General features: G+C 33.4%; 3 protein-coding genes across 3 annotated transcripts; all 3 read left to right on the forward strand.

Moving 5' to 3' along the window:
* Window positions 1-2748: 2748 nt before the first annotated feature.
* LOC132552946 (carbohydrate sulfotransferase 14-like) lies at window positions 2749-3624 on the forward strand. The gene has a single exon (XM_060217144.1). It carries the CDS (start codon window positions 2749-2751, stop codon window positions 3622-3624), a length of 876 nt encoding a protein of 291 aa, XP_060073127.1.
* A 3345-nt stretch (window positions 3625-6969) lies between these two features.
* On the forward strand, window positions 6970-7845 carry LOC132552947 (carbohydrate sulfotransferase 14-like). Its single transcript, XM_060217145.1, has one exon. The coding sequence runs from the start codon at window positions 6970-6972 to the stop codon at window positions 7843-7845; it is 876 nt and encodes a 291-aa protein (XP_060073128.1).
* Window positions 7846-18082: 10237 nt separating this feature from the next.
* On the forward strand, window positions 18083-18958 carry LOC132552948 (carbohydrate sulfotransferase 14-like). The gene has a single exon (XM_060217146.1). It carries the CDS (start codon window positions 18083-18085, stop codon window positions 18956-18958), a length of 876 nt encoding a protein of 291 aa, XP_060073129.1.
* Window positions 18959-20206: the final 1248 nt, after the last annotated feature.

Consider the following 20206-nt stretch of genomic DNA (forward strand, 5'->3'; position numbering starts at 1 on the left):
TATTCTCCCTGTACCTTTACAGGCTTTCAGGAATGGCCATGCAAATTTCTCTTCTGTTCATCTTGTTCATAGTTTTCTTGAATTTGATTTTGGGTTATGGTTATTAGATAAAGTTAGAAAGAAGGTCAGAAATAAAGGAGGCTGGTGTTAGTGATTACGTTGCAATTAGTTATCAATGTGTATGAAAATTGAAAGTGTTTTCCACCAGAAACTGTCATTTACACCTTTAAACAAGTATGTCCTGTTTTCCTGTTCCTAAAGTCGTGTGAAGCCACAATGTACATATAACTGTAGATATGTCTATGGGGATTATGTAGTGAAACTCTGATCACAATCCAGAACAAAACAAAGGATGTTTAAAGTTACTTTCAGTCGCCTTTGTTTGAATATTCATGTCACTGACGTATTCGAGAAGGAAGAAACAACTGTATGATAAACTTTGATTGGCGCTACTCCGTCGCTTTCTCAATTAATATTGAAAGTTGAATTTCGTTCGTACAATCATTTGAATCAAACCCTAAATTTATCAGCACACCTGTTGATCCTTATGATGCACCTGGAAACGCCGATTCGTTTCCTTTGAAGAGATGACATAAAGATTGAAATATAGTTCCCTCGAATCTGACTCAAGTTCTAGCAATATTTCATTCCAACTTACTCGTGACCATAGTTTATGTTTCGAAGAAATATTTCACGAGTATCCCTGTAAATATTACTTTTGTTAATATTTTCTCCTACTTTTTTATTTTGGGTTCGATTGTGTTCACATGGTGGTATTTTTGGTTGTTATTGAGAAGTTGGTGGGTACTTCTCCGTCTTAAAACGGTTATGATACCAGCTACGTAAAATTGGACTGCCTCCAAAATCTTGCTATTATGATACAGGTAAAATATTTGTAATTGTACACGACGTTTTGTATAATACTGAAACGCATTTTTGCTCATGTCAACACAATCATAATCCGTAATCAGATTCATTTAAAGTAGAGCAAAATATTAAAAAACGATTTACACAGAGACACGTGAAAAAGTAAAATGCTAATAAGATCAGGTGTTCCGAAACAGTCTTCTGCTTCATCGATGACAACTGCCTTGTAATGTCACGTTGTCGAATGAGAACAAGTATATTACAAATAACTTACAAGCACTAACAAACACGTCCATCTTCCATCTGTCGTACAAAGAAATATGTTTCTCAGCGTCATTACTATATCTGAAAGTGAATTTAAGCGACTTTGCAAGGTCTTTGTAACCTGTTTTGAAAACAAAAACAAGTTAGCCAACAGAGGGGCACATTTAGTTCCTGTAACTTCGACAACCGTCAACTAGAAGATCTTACCAACAGACGGTTGGCATACCTTTGGGAACTAACTACGCCCCTCTGTGGCTGACTAGCATTTACTTTCATACAAGGCTGAATTTATTGAAGGGCTTATTAAAATAGGTCACACAGACCTTTCAAGTTCGATTAATTCCACTTCCAGATATGTTGATGACGTCTTGTCTTTAAAAACTAAGAAATGTATTTAACTCGTAACATATATACCCACCAGAATTGAAAATAAAAAACATGACAGACTCTTCTACATCTGCTGACTATTTCAGTCTTTTCCTTAAACGAAACCGTTCTCAACCTATGGTCTTTATATGTCACATTTGGTTCGATATCCAAGGTATTTTCCCCATTGGCACATGCAAGAATTCGTCAACTTACCCACATACTATTTATAGAGTGTTTCAAAAGATGCAGGCTAATAAGAAATTGAGTTTTCGGTTGCTAAAGTAATATCATTTCGTTGTTGTATACATTGTTCTCGTTTTAGAACGTTTTATCACATTCTTTACATGTGTTATTCTTTCTTTTGTTAGTATGTTGCCCTAGTCTTATGGAATTTGGGTATTGGTAATGGTTATGCTGACATGTTGGTATTTTCTTGAAGTTTCTAGTAAAGCCTTAAAGTAACAGAATGCATTTTTTTCAAAGTAGACTGGTATCGTTTTCTCTATAAGTTTTATTTTCTATATATAAAATCTCATTCATTAATAAACAATTACAATGCTTTCGCCTATACATATATGATATATAGATATATATATCTATCCGAAACCAATTTATTAATATGCAAATGCAATACTTTCGTTTTCATGTATCTACAAAAAAACTCAATTAATTATGAAATATCTGCAGTGCTTCCGTATTCATGTAAATATTTGCAGAACATCTGTGTTTACGTAATTACATTATCATTAAATATCTTCAGTGTTTCCGCTTTTGTGCTTACATTATTACATTGTCATGAACTTTTGCAGTGTTTAACCATTGTTTTATGTAATTACATTTTTATTAAATATTTGCAGTGTTTCCGCGTTTGTGTTAACGTGATTACAATATTATTGCAAATTTATTTTGCGTTCTCGTTCTGGTACCAATACCAAACGATGATATCGCATTTTTTTTTCAATTTCAGTAAGACAAGAAATACAAAGAACAGGTCCAACCGAATCAACCAATGTACATCTCCAATGGCTTACGATTGGACAATCTGGTTTATCGAAAGACGAAGTCTCATCATTTGACGCTGGCGACAATCTGACACATCGTTTGATTCATCTGAAGGAAGCCTGTAGTTATAAGGTATCACTTCCACAAATAAATGGAAGAAAACCAGTATTTTTTCGATCAACATCAACAAGTATTTCGTGTTGTAAAGTTCCGAAAGCAGGAAGTTCTTTTTGGGGAGCAGTGATCATGGCTATTGAATCAACCAATATGTCTCAAAATGTATTTAATATCAACCGAAATGCTATTCATGGTCATAATCAAGTTAATAAGCACGATGTCTCGGAGTTCGATACAAAAGTACTTGTCACAAGGGACCCTTACACTCGGTTGTTTTCGGCATTTATCGATAAATATTTTCTACTCGGAAGCCTTGGGAGATCACTTATGAAAGCTGTTGGCGCAGGTCCCTATGAACATGACGGAAGTACCTGTGGCTATAATGTTACCTTTAATCAGTTTCTGGATAAAGTCACAGGGACTGCTTTGGCAGGTGGCAAAATGAACGAACATTTTATTCCAGTTTCTGACCTCTGTGATGTTTGCGGAATAAAATACGACATGTTGAGTAGACAAGAATCATTAAACAGAGACATGCTATACCTCCTTGATAAGGTAAACTTGACAGAGACCAAAAGAGCAGCAATAAAAACAGCTACCAGTCCAAAGGGAATTAAACAAAAGATGCATTCACTCATTGCCTCGTATTTGTCAGACTATACCACTTACCAGAAAGATTGTCCGTCTCGTGTTTTACACATGGAGAAGGTCTGGGCTACTCTACAGATACAAGGACATGTCAGTAAAGATGCTTTGTTCCCAAAACATCTCTTTGAAAACAGTTTTGATTTCAAAGCCGACAATATTACTTCAATAATTCTCCGTTATATCGAATCTCATCCTATGACAGATATCATGAAAAAGCAACAAAGAGCGATGTTTGTGCGTCGTGCCTACGAAAACGTAGATGATGAAACGATAAAGAAAATACAGATAGTATTCATGAGAGATTTCATATTTCTCGGCTATGACATAGAACCTCCACACAGAAGATTATCAGAGTAACTCAGAATTAACACGCCAAATGGTCCTTTATTTGTATAGTTTATTACACTTTCAGTTTATTAAAACAGCGAAAACAACCATCATTGGGATTTATCTTTTACGGATGTAATGAACCAAACGACGATTATTTCACAAATGTTAATCAACCACCGCAACCTAGCTGCGACCTTTTTTTTTTCATTTGAATAATGACACGGTTGAAAATATACTGTTATACATCACGACATTTTTTCAAGTATTTTGGAATTTCCTCAGTGGTACGATACCGTCGTTCTTGAAGTGACACTCAGCTCCCGTAAATAAGATATTCACCGGTTGTGGAATTGATGTATATACAAAATTTAACTTATATTTATTAATTCTAATTATGAATTAGGGCTAATAGTTAGACTTTTAGAACATATTTGAAAATCAAGATGAAAAAATAATATCTCTTTCAACAACATATATATGTAGTATATATGATCGATCAGAATTTAGGCCTTTAACATCAATGATGCATTCTGGAAGGATAGAACGTCTGTATGACGCAATTTGAATAATTATTTCTCTGTACTGTATTTAATTCAAATCCAGATGGTAACACGTGGCGAACAAACGATGCAAAGTATCAATAACATTCAAACACAAGAAAAGTTTTGTATTGTTACATATAGGTCTATAACTCATCAGCTGCAACAAGCGGTAACAAACAGATGAAATGAACAACCAATCAAATTCGATGTTTTAAATATTTGATATACAACAGTTAGCTGAAAACCTTTACTGGAAACATAATAAAAACGAAAAGGACAGTGACTACTACAGTTCATACAACACGTGTTAAACGATTCACATCTGAACGATGTCAAACTTTAAGGTTCCAGTCAGACGGACGTTGTTAATGCTATTGATGTTGACTGGAATAATAACTTTTCTATTGGCGAGTGTTTCAGAAAGAAAACAAAGTTCAGTGCCAAGTAAGTATAAATTTGCTGGTCTTTTTATCGGTTATTTTGCTCGGCACAAGACCATAAATACATACATAAAAAGTAAACAGAATTTTAAAAGGAAACATAGCTATTAACGAACCGAAACTAGATTCATAACTTTTAAAATGGTCTTATTCTCCCTGTACCTTTACAGGCTTTCAGGAATGGCCATGCAAATTTCTCTTCTGTTCATCTTGTTCATAGTTTTCTTGAATTTGATTTTGGGTTATGGTTATTAGATAAAGTTAGAAAGAAGGTCAGAAATAAAGGAGGCTGGTGTTAGTGATTACGTTGCAATTGGTTATCATAGCAAAAAAATTCCCTAATTCCTCTGGACGGCATGCAACGGGCCTCCCGTATGTTGTGCAATAAGTTGCTACAGAATAACCTAAAAAAAATAACCTAAATTGTTCATCAACCGATTAACCAAACAAACAAACAAAACAAATACATGTAAATGCAAATAACAGGGACAATTCGATGCATTGTATGGAAATTTTGAAATTCTTCTCTTCATTATGGTATATATTTCTTATTCCTTATACTCAAAGGTTTATTTTAGCTCGTCTAGCTGTTCAACCAATCCTTTGTCAAAACTACTAACCACCAAGTACTCTCTAATCTAGGTTAGTTATTTTTATACTGTTTACTCAAAAAGTGGAATAAATAGTATGTGGATTTTGAAGAACTCCAGAGAGCTTTTGACCATTCTTCAACAACCCCTTCTAAAAGACATTTTTTCTATAAGAACATTTAGTATTTCAACCCAGTACACCACCATACCCCATTCTAAACTGAAGGAACGATTTCGTTCTCTTGCTTAGAGAGTTTTTCCAGGAAAGGTGAACAGCGGTATAAACATATGGCTGTGAAATTTATTTGAGCGTATTTCGTTAAAAACAATAGATCCAAATCAAAGATGAAATATAATGAGGACGAAATCATAAAAATGATTGAGTTTTAGGTTGACAACATATTCGTGGAGTTTTATGGTCAGATCTTCCAACAGACGGTTGGCATACCTTTGGGAACTAACTACGCCCCTCTGTGGCTGACTAGCTTTTACTTTCATACAAGGCTGAATTTATTGAAGGGCTTATTAAAATAGGTCACACAGACCTTTCAAGTTCGGTTAATTCCACTTCCAGATATGTTGATGACGTCTTGTCTTTAAAAACTAAGAAATGTATTTAACTCGTAACATATATACCCAACAGAATTGAAAATCAAAACCATGACAGACTCTTCTACATCTGCTGACTATTTCAGTCTTTTCTTTAAACGAAACCAATATGGATAGCTTTTCTACAAGATGTCTGATAAACGTGATAATTTAAATTTCCTTAATGTGAATTTTCCAGTTCTGAATAGCAATATCCTTCCGTTCTCAACCTATGTTACAATATATATGTCACATTTGGTTAGATATCCAAGGTATTTTCCCCAGTGGCACATGCAAGAATTCGTCAACTTACCCACATACTATTAAGAGAGTGTTTCAAAAGATGCAGGCTAATAAGAAATTAAGTTTTCGGTTGCTAAAGTAATATCATTTCGTTGTTGTATACATTGTTCTCGTTTTAGAACGTTTTATCACATTCTTTACATGTGTTAATCTTTCTTTTGACATTTTGGTATTTTCTTGATGTTTCTAGTAAAGCCCTAAAGCAACAGAATGCATTTTTTCAAAGTATAAAATCTCATTCATTATTAAACAATTACAATGCTTTCGCCTATACATATATGATATATAGATATGTGTATCTATCCAAATCCCATTTATCAGTATGCAAATGTAATACTTTCGCTTTCATGTATCTACAAAAATCTCAATTAATTATAAAAATATCTGCTGTGCTTCCGTATTCATGTAAATATTTGCAGAACGTCCTTGTTTACGTAATTACATTATTATTAAATATCTTCAGTGTTTCCGCTTTTGTGTTTCCGTAGTGACATGGTCATTAACTATTTACAGTGTTTCCATCATTGTTTTTACGTAATTACAATATTATTACACATTTCTTGTACGTCCTCGTTCTGATACCAATACAAAACGATGATATTGCATTTTTTTTTAAATTTTTTTTTTACAATTTCAGTAAGACAAAGAACAGGTCCAACTGAATCAACCAATGTACATTTCCAATGGCTTACGATTGGACAATCTGGTTTATCGATAGACAAAGTCTCATCATTTGACGCTGGCGACAATCTGACACATCGTTTGATTCATCTGAAGGAAGCCTGTAGTTATAACGTATCACTTCCACAAATAAATGGAAGAAAACCAATATTTTTGCGATCAAAATCAACAAATATTTCGTGTTGTAAAGTTCCGAAAGCAGGAAGTTCTTTTTGGGGAGCAGTGATCATGGCTATTGAATCTACCAAAACGTCTGGAAATGTATTTAATATCAACCGAAATGCTATTCATGGTCATAATCAAGTTAATAAGCACGATGTCTCGGAGTTCGATACAAAAGTACTTGTCACAAGGGACCCTTACACTCGGTTGTTTTCGGCATTTATCGATAAATATTTTCTACTCGGAAGCCTTGGGAGATCATTTATGAAAGCTGTTGGCGTAGGTCCCTATGAACATGACGGAAGTACCTGTGGCTATAATGTTACCTTTTATCAGTTTCTGGATAAAGTCACAAGGACTGCTTTGGCAGGTAGCAAAATGAACGAACATTTTATTCCAGTTTCTGACCTCTGTGATATTTGCGGAATAAAATACGACATGTTGAGTAGACAAGAATCATTAAACAGAGACATGCTATACCTCCTTGATAAGGTAAACTTGACAGAGACCAAAAGAGCAGCAATAAAAACAGCTACCAGTCCAAAGGGAATTAAACAAACGATACATTCACTCATTGCCTCGTATTTGTCAGACTATACCAATTACCAGAAAGATTGTCCGTCTCGTGTTTTACACATGGAGAAGGTCTGGGCTACTCTACAGATACAAGGACATGTCAGTAAAGATGCTTTGTTCCCAAAACATCTCTTTGAAAACAGTTTTGATTTCAAAGCCGACAATATTACGTCAATAATTCTCCGTTATATTGAATCTTATCCTATGACAGATATCATGAAAAAGCAACAAAGAGCGATGTTTGTGCGTCGTGCCTACGAAAACGTAAATGATGAAACGATAAAGAAAATACAAATAGTATTCATGAGAGATTTTATATTTCTCGGCTATGACATAGAACCTCCACACAGAAGATTATCAGAGTAACTCAGAATTAACACGCCAAATGGTCCTTTATTTGTATAGTTTATTACACTTTCAGTTTATTAAAACAGCGAAAACAACAATCATTGGGATTTATCTTTTACGGATGTAATGAACCAAACTACGATTATTTCACAAATGTTAATCAACCACCGCAACCTAGCTGCGACCTTTTTGTTCATTTGAATAATGACACGGTTGAAAATATACAGTTATACATCACGACATTTTTTCAAGTATTTTGGAATTTCCTCAGAATATTTTTCGAAAATACTGTAAAATGATTCATTTTTGTTGGGTTGATTTCATGGGTAATCATAATCCGCGAATTTATATGTCGATGTACTGCTAAAATTGATATAAGTAAATCTAGATCGTCTTTACAATACAACAATAAACTAGGTTCATCGTATACACTCTACTTAACTGGAAATCAATGACACGGCAGACTCTTTTAAATCTTTTTTTTTAAAAACTTCCCTTAATCATCCATATAGAAAATTCAACTGCTACAGCTTTATACCAATATGTTTAATAATTTCCATTGTAAATTTTCCATTTCTGGAGGGCAACCACCCTGTTTCCCAACGTATGGGGCTTTTTCTTTGAAATTCAAAGGTTTCGCAACTGAGAAACTTAACACAGGGTTTCGAGAGACACAAGTTGATAAAGATTATGGAAAAGTTTTATTGTCGTCATAATGATATAATTGGTATATGAATGTTTCCTTAAACGAAATGAAGTTAGACGTGTTTGATTCTGTTGGTTCCGCTGTTGTTTACAGTAATCTCATTTGGGACGATGCATTACATACTTGGATCGACGTATGTGTGCAGTGGAGTGTATACGATTAAGCAGAAGATGTTTACTCTTCCGGAACACCTGCAATTTTTCAGGAGTTCGTCTAAGTATTTTTTGTTCATATTTTGCTCCAGATTTATTGGATTTGACGTCGGTATTTTGCCATGTCCTGTAATACATCTTAATTCAAACTCAAAATCGCTGTAACGATGGCAAATATGAACTAAAGAAAATCTGTCTCGGTTGCCCTTGAAAGACTGCACGGAGAATAAATCAGTCCGGTGGTTAAGAAGGGTAAGTGACTTTTACTTAAATGTTATATATTGTGAATACTTAAAAGACCCTCGCCCGTTCATATGATTCGCTGCAATATCTTTTAAAGTATTTTGTACACGCTTTTTAAACATAGTTATCAGAACACATCCTTCATATCTCACAGATGAGTTTAACAGTACTCTGTGATTGGGCCGGTCAAGATCACATTTTGATTTTTAACTGCAATGTACTACTTGGATGTATCAGTATATTTGTACATTTCTTGTATTAAGAATTTTGGATTGAGGATCAATTAAGTTAACATTTGCGTAAAAGTAGCGTAAGCATCCGTCTTCTTACCGAATAAAAGTTGGAACTTCAAAGATTAAGCCTGTCGGCAAATCTTAACTGATGTAGTGAAATAATGTTGGCTCTCCACTCCTTTCTAGACTTTACCTGAACATATCTATACATCTGTAGGTCTCCGATCCAATTATGTACATGAATATTCCTCCATCTACTAGTAATTAGAATGTCATTGGCGTTCAATTTTATATTTTATCAGTTGCTGAATTCATTCAGAGGAGTAGTAGTCAGTCTTAAGGAAACGAATCGAATAGGTGACAATACAGGTGATTCCTATTGCAACAAAGTAAACGCAGGGTAAGAATTAATATTCTTATCAACAGGCACGATCACGATTGACTTCAGCGTTGCAGGTAACACGCTAGGTCGTTAATAAATAGGGAGCTTGGCGTGTACAAACTTACGTAACGGAATTGATTAGGACTGACATGGATATTGTCGTTGTTGAAGCAGAAATTGATAAGCTATATCTTTAGAAAGTGCTGACGTGCTGTGCTTACTGTTTGCATTTAGCGAGAGAGAGATTAATAACAGTTTTATTGAATATGAGTTTGGATTATGATTATGTTGATGTGTTGGTATTTTTTTAATTTTTTTTTTGTATTATTCATTAATTAATTTTTTTTTCGATATTCAAATATCCAAATATCAGAAATTCCGTAAATAATATTAACTGCAGAGATACAATCTTACAGAGCACAGGATTCCATATCCCATCTACAAATATTATAAGTGGTTGTATGGTTTGATTGATGATTCTAACCGGAGTTGACTATCAAAACAAAATCAACCAAAAGTAGAAATGTCCTCTTATAAACTCTAACAGAAAAGGATACAAAATATGATATGACGTTTTTATGTGTTAATAATTTCTAAGTTCATTGGAAACGAAACATGGAATTGATTAACTTTTTTCTGTCTTTTCATTTTGTGATATTTGTATTGATAATTTGTCAAGTTATAGTCTGGCTTTAACAGTTTGGGTCGATAGCAATGCTGATACTTCACTACGGATATAAACCTTATGGTATTAAGCATTGTTTGACCTGTAACCTCCTCCTATCACCAAGCTTTCCCGTCAAAACACAATATCATTGAATCATTGATCAAAGGCTTCAGTACAATGCATTGATAATATAACGTTAATACTAGTGAAAGGCGAAATCCAAATAACATATGTTACACCTTCTATAGATGACTAATAATAACAACTATATAATGTAATTACAGTTCGAAAAGAGCAGTTGGATAATGTTAGTTCCCAGCATAACTATCAAACATCAGCTTAAGATGATTTTACTCCTTATAAAGAGCCTAAGGCTTCCAGGAGGGGATATTTAAGATACTATGAAATAACTCCTTCAATAAATCAACTTTTCTACGTTAAGAACATTTGAAAATATAATATTGTCATCGTTCCAAACGTGTCATATAGTATTATTTAAATTCTCCAGTCCACAGTCGAATTGTACTAAAGCATCTATTGAATAATAACTCATATTTTAACACAAATTAACAATTAGATGTATTAAAGTCAAATAGTATTGTCCATTTGATAGAAATTTTAACCATTGAAATATTGAGGTGGCATTCAGGTTGGTATTGATTTTTTTTTTCTCTTCATTTAACATCGTTTCATTTTGTTATTGCAGGACAACATAATCTCCTCACGTATATCTACCTTTTTGGTTTGTTAAACTATTTCATTTCTTTTCTGCTTTTTTATAATATTTATGTGCACAAAGTATTACTTGTGGGTTCATACGAGACCGGAAGCAGTAATTCTCGTGCACATAAATTACTAACCGCGTACTGAGGGTTAGTTGTATCGGGGTTACGTACGGGCGAAGTATTTCTAAAATCTTAGATTTTATGAGACATCAGTTAAGGTTGTGTCTATGGTGATATAAACAACCTCTTGAGGCTACAACGTATTGATCAATAGCACAGAAGCAACGTAACGCATGTGATTTAAGGTGTCAGGTGTGGAGAGAAGGAATTAAGTAAAATATAATTGTAAATTGTTAGTGTGCAATAATATGAACAAAAGAAAGAATGACACAAAAAGTCCTTTAAAAACCAAAAAGAAACAGATTAGGTGTTCCGGAAGAGCAAGGGCGTCTTCTGCGATTTGTAAAACTTGGACAATCCAAGAAAGTACAGTCATGTTCCCAAATGAAAGTTCAACTTCATACAGCACGACGAAATAGATTAATTCCATATGAAATCACTATGTCGACCGTAAAATTTATTTTCGTCAACCTGCATCTCTCGAACCCTTATATTGTGAGTTTGTCAGTGGACGACATACTGCTTCAAAAATCATACATTGACAGCAAGTCATTGAATATCGAACTAACTGTGACGTTTAAACACCATCAACGTCGTTTAAGAAATTTCCATATGACATTTTGAAGTTGATGGAATATCCAGATTTCATCATGTAATAAGTACACAAGGATAAGACTAATTACAGCTTTTCCTTTTCTTGTTAACATTCCGTCTAACTATATGCATGACTAACACGTTAAATCTAGTAGCTATGTGATGGGTGTTACTGCAGTGATATCCAGAATACTTATGTTGTGGGTGTTATCATACCGAAAACAAGGCCTTTATGCGATGGGTGTTACTGCAGTGATATCCAGAATACTTATGTTATGGGTGTTATCATACCGAAAACAAGGTCTTTATGCGATGGGTGTTACTGCAGTGATATCCAGAATACTTATGTTATGGGTGTTATCATACCGAAAACAAGGTCTTTATGCGATGGGTGTTATTACACTGCAAGGTAGCTATGTAATGGGTGTTACTGCTGTGATATCCAGAATACTTATGTTATGGGTGTTATCATACCGAAAACAAGGTCTTTATGCGATGGGTGTTATTACACTGCAAGGTAGCTATGTAATGGGTGTTTTAACACTGATAACAATTATGCGATGGGTGTTATTACACTGATATCAAGGTACTTTAATTACACTTAAATAGGGTAGTTATTTCGTTGTGTGTTTTTAAGCTGATTACGGTGTAAAGGTGTTAATAGTTTTGTTTTCCTGATGATGGGGTAGTTATGTAATACGTGTTATCACACTGATAACAGAATAGATATGAGATGGATAAAATTACACTGCTTAGTTATGGAAGTTGTGAGCTTTCACTGACAAGGTGGTTATGTATTGGGTGTTATAACACTGATAGCATGGAGACAAGAGAAGGTATGGTTTGGGTGTTATCATAATGATACCAGCCTAGTTACGTGATGTGTATTATACTGATAACAGAATAGTTATGTTAGTTGTGTTATCACACTGATAACAGAGAAGGTATGAATTGGGTGTTATCATCGTGATAAAAGCCTAGTTATGTGATATGTGATATACTGATAAAAGGATAATTATGTTATGGGTGTTATCACACTGATAACAAATTAGTTGTTATTAAGGAATTATGACTGTATCACGTGGTAGTAATAATACTTTTATAATTTGAAATGTTTAATGAAATAGAAAATATTCATGAATTGATTTTGGTTCAAACGAAAGTATCATGCATTTCCACCAATCAGATTGGGTGTCTGCAGAAACCCGATTTCCAGACCATTAGTTCCTTCTTATCTGATAGAAATATCACTCCAGACAAAAATATGCACCGGGTGCATTTATGTGCTGGTTAAGTGGAAGTTATTCATGATAGTGTTGCTAGATGGCACATTATATATAATTGACATTGAGAACTCGGTTTTGACCCCATAAGGATTTGAACCCCTGTGTTATGAATTGTTACTCAAATCAATTTGAAAATCCATATTGATTTTGTTGTAATGAAATCAATAAAGCAACATGCAAACTTTTAACCTAATATTATAAGAATTATAGATTTTATAAACGTTTCTCCGGTGCACAGTTTCTTTTTTCCGTTAGTATATAATCATTTATGTCTTTGATGTGAAAAAGTTGCAGAGTCGCAGCCTTGTTCAGTTAAGTGTGGGGTTAAATGTAACGAACAAATAGAGTGACATATTTCATGTAAGCAAATGATGATAGTTTGTTTTCTTAAAATGTTTTATGGTTTGTTTATTAATATGGCAGTTATGAAATGGATGTTATACTAATAACAGGTTAGCTATGAAATGGTTTTAATCGTACTGATACCATGGTACTTCAAGGAAGTGTATGATCACATTGAAAACAAAGGATCTATTTAATTACTGTCATGACTCAGATATAATGGTAGTTACGTATTTGATGTTAACACACTCATCATGGGGTATATAACGATTATCACAGTTATATCAGGAAAGCTATGAAATGAGTGTTATCAGAATGATAACATTGTCATTACAAAATGTTTTTTAGTACACTAATTATCGGAGTAGTTATCTAATGAGTGTTAATCACATTGATAATATGGTAGTCATTTAATGGATTTTTTCCCACTGATAACAGGATAGTTATGCCATAAACGCTGTAAGGGAATTATAAAATTATTATTAGTTATCTCTCAATCATTAATTTTTTTTACTGAAACAAAAAAAAAAACAAACAAACAAACCAACCCCCCCCCCCCTCAAAAAAAAAAGTGCATGTGGATTGATAAGAACAAGAGGAAGTAACAAGCTTTTCCGCCAATCAGATTGGGTATCTGTAGTAACCCGATTACCATACCTGCTGATAATACATTCGTCTTACCTGTTCAACATTCAGTCCAGACGCAAAATATGTATCGGGTGAAACTTTATGTCATGACTACCAGGTGGAATGTTTTAATGATAATGTTACTAGCTGGCACATTATCAATAATTTATGTCTATAACGGGGGGAAATTGCAGGAGTCGCAGCCTTTCTCAAGTAAGTGTGGGTTTTAATGTAATAAGAAACAGAGTGACTGATTTTATGTAAAAACAACCTGCTAAATATGTTATGTATTACTTTCCGTATTGAGCGTTTAACCAGGGTCATAAAAGATTACTTATTTCACTGTAAGTACTATTGCTATTTTACTGTTTTTGGAATGCAATCGCAAACATAAATATCTTTAAAATAAAATGAATGAAAATGAAACAAAGACCATTTCACGAGTAATGTGAAATATTATCCTTCATAATGTCTAAATGCGAAAACTATAAACTATTACAAATCATTCATAAAAGTATGTATATCCTTGATACAGGACCCAAAGCAAATAGACAAACTCTTAACACAAATGCGATAATTGATTCAATGTCTCAGCTGCCATGAGGAAACAATTAGTTAGATAAAACAGCGCGATTTGAGGGAATGTATATCATGTACATATATATTGTAAAATTACATTTCGAATATGCGATGAAATGAAAAGAATTTTAAACGCAAAAAATTAAGTTATTTTTACTTTCACGTGTAATTCAATTTTATTTCGCTTTGTTTCCCGTATTGAGCGTTTAACCATTTATGATCATTTCTTCCTTCATCTTGATTTTCTTACTGCAAAAACTATTGTTATTTTGCTTTGAAATCAAAGTAAAAAAAATGAAACAAATACCGTTTCATGACTACTGTGAAATATCATCGTTGTTCTTCATAATGTCTAAATGCGAAAAATATAAACTTTTACAAAACATTCATTGTTCCAATTCCTTCAATGTCTCAGGAGCCACGAGGAAACAATAAGTTAGATAAAACAGCGCGATTTGAGGGGATGTATATCATGCACATATATATTGTTAAATCACATTTCGAATATTCGATGAAATGAAAATAATTTTAAACGAAACAATTAAGTTATTTTTACTTTCACGTGTATTTCAAATCTATTATCCAATCAGATGAAACAAATTTTCGTTTCTATCAGGAAAAAAATAATAAACCGGTTTGACTTATAGATTTAGGATTAAATTAAAAGTATTGTACAAAAAACACCAAATGAATAACACCATTCTAAAAAAATAACATTTAGATGCAGTAGCGGCGAACTGCATTGTTCAGAAAGTTCTTCCAGCTGAAATACATCTGTGATACCTAGAGTCTCAAACTTTGGAGGCGACCAAGGATTTTTTCTTTAAAAAAAGTGCAGTTATCCTAAGAAATGAGTCCACTACCATACCTCAACACAAATCAACAATAAGATACATGTACATTGAAGCCAAATAGCTCAACGATTTTTTTTAAATTTATTTTTTGGTTTTATAATTTTTGTTTTTTTAAAGAATTTTTTTTTTTTTTTCAAATTTTTATTTTGTTTTCTTGTTTTTGTTTCTTTTTTGTTCTTATTTTTTGGATTTATGTATTTATTTGATTATTTATTTTGTTTTGTTCAGATAATTATGACGTTTATGACAGTTGCTGGGGAATTCCGTTTTAATTCTTATACAGATTGATTACTAATTGTAACCTAAATCACCAAGACCAAATTCCTTAATTTCAAAGCGTGGTATCACAGAAACATCCATATGAAAAACATCAAGGAAATGCCAACATGACAACATAATCATAATTCAAACTCGCATTCCGTAAACTAAGGGCAAAATATGAACAAAAGAAAGATCTACACGAAAACTCCTGAAAAAGTACAATGAAAAGAAGACCAGGTGCATCAAATATGTCCATCTTCATCCTACACAAAGAAATTGTCAATGGGATAACTATGGCGACCATAAAACCCATAATTTTCATCAGCCTCCATTTTTAAACCCTTTTGTTAAGTTAGTTGACGACTTCTTACATGGAAATCGAGATAATAGGAACAGACTCTTGAATATCGAATTAGTTGTGACTTATAATGACATAGGTTGGAGATATTGCAATTCAGAAATGGAAACAAATCACAATAAAGAAATTGAAATCATAACGTTTATCATGCTGGTTGATGGAAAGCTGTAAACGTTGGTTTCGTCTGTCGTATTTTTGATTTCCTGTTCTGGTGGATATATACAATGGACGTTGTCAATTCATCTGAAGGTGAAATTAAACGACTTTGCAAGGTCGTCACGGTATTACATTACATGTGATAATTTGCACGTCCTGGAAGCCTTAAAGAAGACAAGGATTGGTGTTGTTGTAAATTAATTGCGATGCTAGCAAAACAAGGATACTGACTTACTTTCATGTTATATAATACCATATTCTTCACTTATGGGTTGATTATCTCTATATCTGCCTACATTACATACGACGTGAAAAAGTCGCAGCCTTGTTAAAGAAAAATGTGGTATACTTGCTAGCTGTTTTAACACAATATGATGCAAGACTGAGTGACTGATTTTATGTAAGCAACACAGGGTATCCTATTAATAACCAATAACCATTTTTACAAGACAGAAAACACTAGAAAACAATCTCGGGATTTTTTTTAAATTACTCATTCAGTGTATCTCCATTTTTCGTCTATATACTATGGACCCAACACCTGTGTCAACTGTTCAGATATTGGATTTTTTGTTTTGTACTGTTTTGTACTTTAGCCTTAACATGGTACGTTTATGGTAGCAAATTAAACGGATTCATACAGAAATATAGAAGGAGAAAGAAACAAATCTTTTCGACAAAAATCACTTCTAGGATACGTTTTTTCCCTAAAAATATGTATTGATCATCTCCGTTTGATTGACAGTCGGTAATGTCATGTTGAGTACATACAAAGACTTGAGTATTCTCTCATAAATACACAAGTTCAAAGCCTATAATTTGCTTAACGCTCATTACATAATCTGGAACACGTTATATATATTTTTTCTTAATTATCGATAAGAAATGTAAACTACTGAAAGCATTGTAACAATCTAAAATAAAAATCGATATTGAATTTATTTATTTCTTGTTAAGGAGTTCAAAAATAATACAAATTTTACTATATATTTTCATGAAATAATACGTTTTCGACAACTTGACACTTAATTAAAAATCGTTCATGAAACTCCCCTGCACTAATACATATGAATAAGTAGGTATTATCATAAAAATGCCATAGAACCGGAATAGAGGTACGCATTACCATTTAACTTTTATGTAAACCCTGACAAATCATTGTCGTCGACTTTTTCTAGGTAGCTTTCATAATATAAAAAATCATCATGTTTGCCCTAGCTTCGAAAAAAAACGAACATGTTATCATCATATTCATATTTCTCTGTTGAAGTGTCGAATTCTTAAGCACTTGAAACAAGATTCTTTCCTCACTAGGTTTATAATCACCTGCCTGAAAACAATCTCTTACATTTCACACGCTAGTTGTATGCAGGTTGGTGGTAATTATGGGGTAGGTTTATAGTCGCCATATTGATCTCACTGAGAAATACTTTATTTCTTTGTGTGATATGAAGCTGGACCCGTTTGATGTTCGTTAGTTGGACTGTTGGTTACAATATTATTAAACATTTGCAGTGTTTCTGCTTTTGTGTTTACGTAATTACATTATTTTTAAAATATTTGCAGTGTGTCCGCTTTTGTATTTACGTAATTACATTATTATTAAACATTTATTGTGCGTCTTAGTTATGGTACCAATATAAAACGATAATATTGCATTTTTTGTTGTTGTTTTTTTTTTAATTTCAGTAAGACAAGAAATACAAAGAACAGGTCCAACTGAATCAACCTATGTACATCTCCAATTTCTTACGCTTGAACAATCTGGTTTATCGATAGACAAAGTCTCATCATTTGACGCTGGCGACAATCTGACACATCGTTTGATTCATCTGAAGGAAGCCTGTAGTTATAACGTATCACTTCCACAAATAAATGGAAGAAAACCAGTATTTTTTCGATCGAAATCAACAAATATTTCGTGTTGTAAAGTTCCGAAAGCAGGAAGTTCGTTTTGGGGAGCAGTGATCATGGCCATTGAATCAACCAATATGTCTCAAAATGTATTTAATATCAACCGAAATGCCATTCATGGTCATAATGAAATTAATATACACAGTGTTTCGAAGTTCGATACAAAAGTACTTATCACAAGGGATCCTTACACTCGGTTGTTTTCGGTATTTATCGATAAATATTTTCTACTCGGAAGACTTGGGAGATCTCTTATGAAAGCTGTTGGCGCAGGTCCCTATCAACACGACGGAAATACGTGTGGATATAGTATTACCTTTAATCAGTTTCTGGATGACGTCACAGAGACAGCCTTGGCAGGTGAGGAAATAAACGAACATTTGGTTCCAGTTTCTGACCTCTGTGATGTTTGCGGAATAAAATACGACATGTTGAGTAGACAAGAATCATTAAACAGAGACATGCTATACCTCCTTGATAAGGTAAACTTGACAGAGACCAAAAGAGCAGCAATAAAAACAGCTACAAGTCCAAAGGGAATTAAACAAACGATACATTCACTCATTGCCTCGTATTTGTCAGACTATACCACTTACCAGAAAGATTGTCCGTCTCGTGTTTTACACATGGAGAAGGTCTGGGCTACTCTACAGATACAAGGACATGTCAGTAAAGATGCTTTGTTCCCAAAACGTCTCTTTGAAAACAGTTTTGATTTCAAAGCCGACAATATTACTTCAATAATTCTCCGTTATATCGAATCTTATCCTATGACAGATATCATGAAAAAGCAACAAAGAGCGATGTTTGTGCGTCGTGCCTACGAAAACGTAAATGATGAAACGATAAAGAAAATACAAATAGTATTCATGAGAGATTTCATATTTCTCGGCTATGACATAGAACCTCCACACAGAAGATTATCAGAGTAACTCAGAATTAACAAATGATCCTTTTTCGTATATTTAACCGCATTTCCTTGTGTATAGTTTAATATCTTTTTACAGTTTATCAAAACAGTGACAACAACGAAAACATAAGGATGTATTTTATACGGATATCATGAACCAGATTTCAATTTATTTTGCTAATTTTAACCCACCATCGTAACCAAACTGTGACCTCTTCAGTCATTTGAATAATGGCACGGTTGAAAATATACAAGTATACATTACATTTCTTTTAGGTACATTTAGGACATTTCTCAGTTTCATTGCAATGTGACGCGGTGCTTCAACGCCGAACTTTTTTGTTGTGATTTCAATAAAATTTCGACTACTGAACCATTGAAATCAGCAGAACATATAACATAAATCAAAGTAATATTTACACCCAGGTCCTTGAAAAATGCACAATACTTACAATACCAGGTTTCGGGTAAGTGTCTTCTGTTTTCAATATAGTATATCAATCCCGGTCAGATTGCCCCATCCAGATCTTTATTTTTATTTCGTCTAATTTAGATTTCTCTGCGTCGCCCCCTTTTTTTGTAGGTAAACATGTGCATGACGTTTTCATGTAATCACCCAATATTTTCGATATGAGAATTTATGGAGTAAAAAAACAAATATTGACCGGGGTTTTTAATGTCGTTATCAATTGAGTACTACACGGATTAAACAATATTATGATGCAGGTTGATTTATCACATGTATTTGGCTACACTTAATCAATTTACATAGAAAGGTGCCATCCACCTTCGTGTCTTTTTACGTTTCCGGCAAGGCATTGATTATCGAAACGTTTAATAGCATGCTTGGTTTCAAGATTTTCAATGTGATCGTTTTGGCTCGTCATATCTTCTAGCTTGTAAGGAAAAAAATCGACAAAGAGAAAGAAGCATATCATAAAAGTATTGTATATAAAGTATCATAAAGTATTGAAAGACTTTGCAACTAAAATTATTCCACATATGTATCGTCAACTATACATTTAGTCAATACTGTTAAATCTTTTTAAAACAATACCAAAAGCTCAATTATCTACTAATACATATTTTAATCGATATTTGGACGTGTGAATTCGCACATTAAAAATGACCCATGAAAATTAACACTTGCACAGTATGTTAGATCTCCTTCGTGACTTAAGAAATACGTTCACCCAAAAATGTAAATAAGAATGTACAAGTATGATATATAAGGGGGAAAATGGGTTCTGATCAATTTATAATAATTTGT

The sequence above is a fragment of the Ylistrum balloti genome, unplaced genomic scaffold (assembly GCF_031769215.1).
Source record: "Ylistrum balloti isolate Yb309-2 unplaced genomic scaffold, AGI_CSIRO_Ybal_v1 Utg370288, whole genome shotgun sequence".
NCBI classification, from domain to species: Eukaryota; Metazoa; Mollusca; class Bivalvia; order Pectinida; family Pectinidae; genus Ylistrum; species Ylistrum balloti.

Coding starts and splice junctions, on each gene's coding strand:
- LOC132552946 (XM_060217144.1), top strand. CDS start 2,749: ATGGCTATTGAATCAACCAATATGTCTCAAAATGTATTTAATATCAAC.
- LOC132552947 (XM_060217145.1), top strand. CDS start 6,970: ATGGCTATTGAATCTACCAAAACGTCTGGAAATGTATTTAATATCAAC.
- LOC132552948 (XM_060217146.1), top strand. CDS start 18,083: ATGGCCATTGAATCAACCAATATGTCTCAAAATGTATTTAATATCAAC.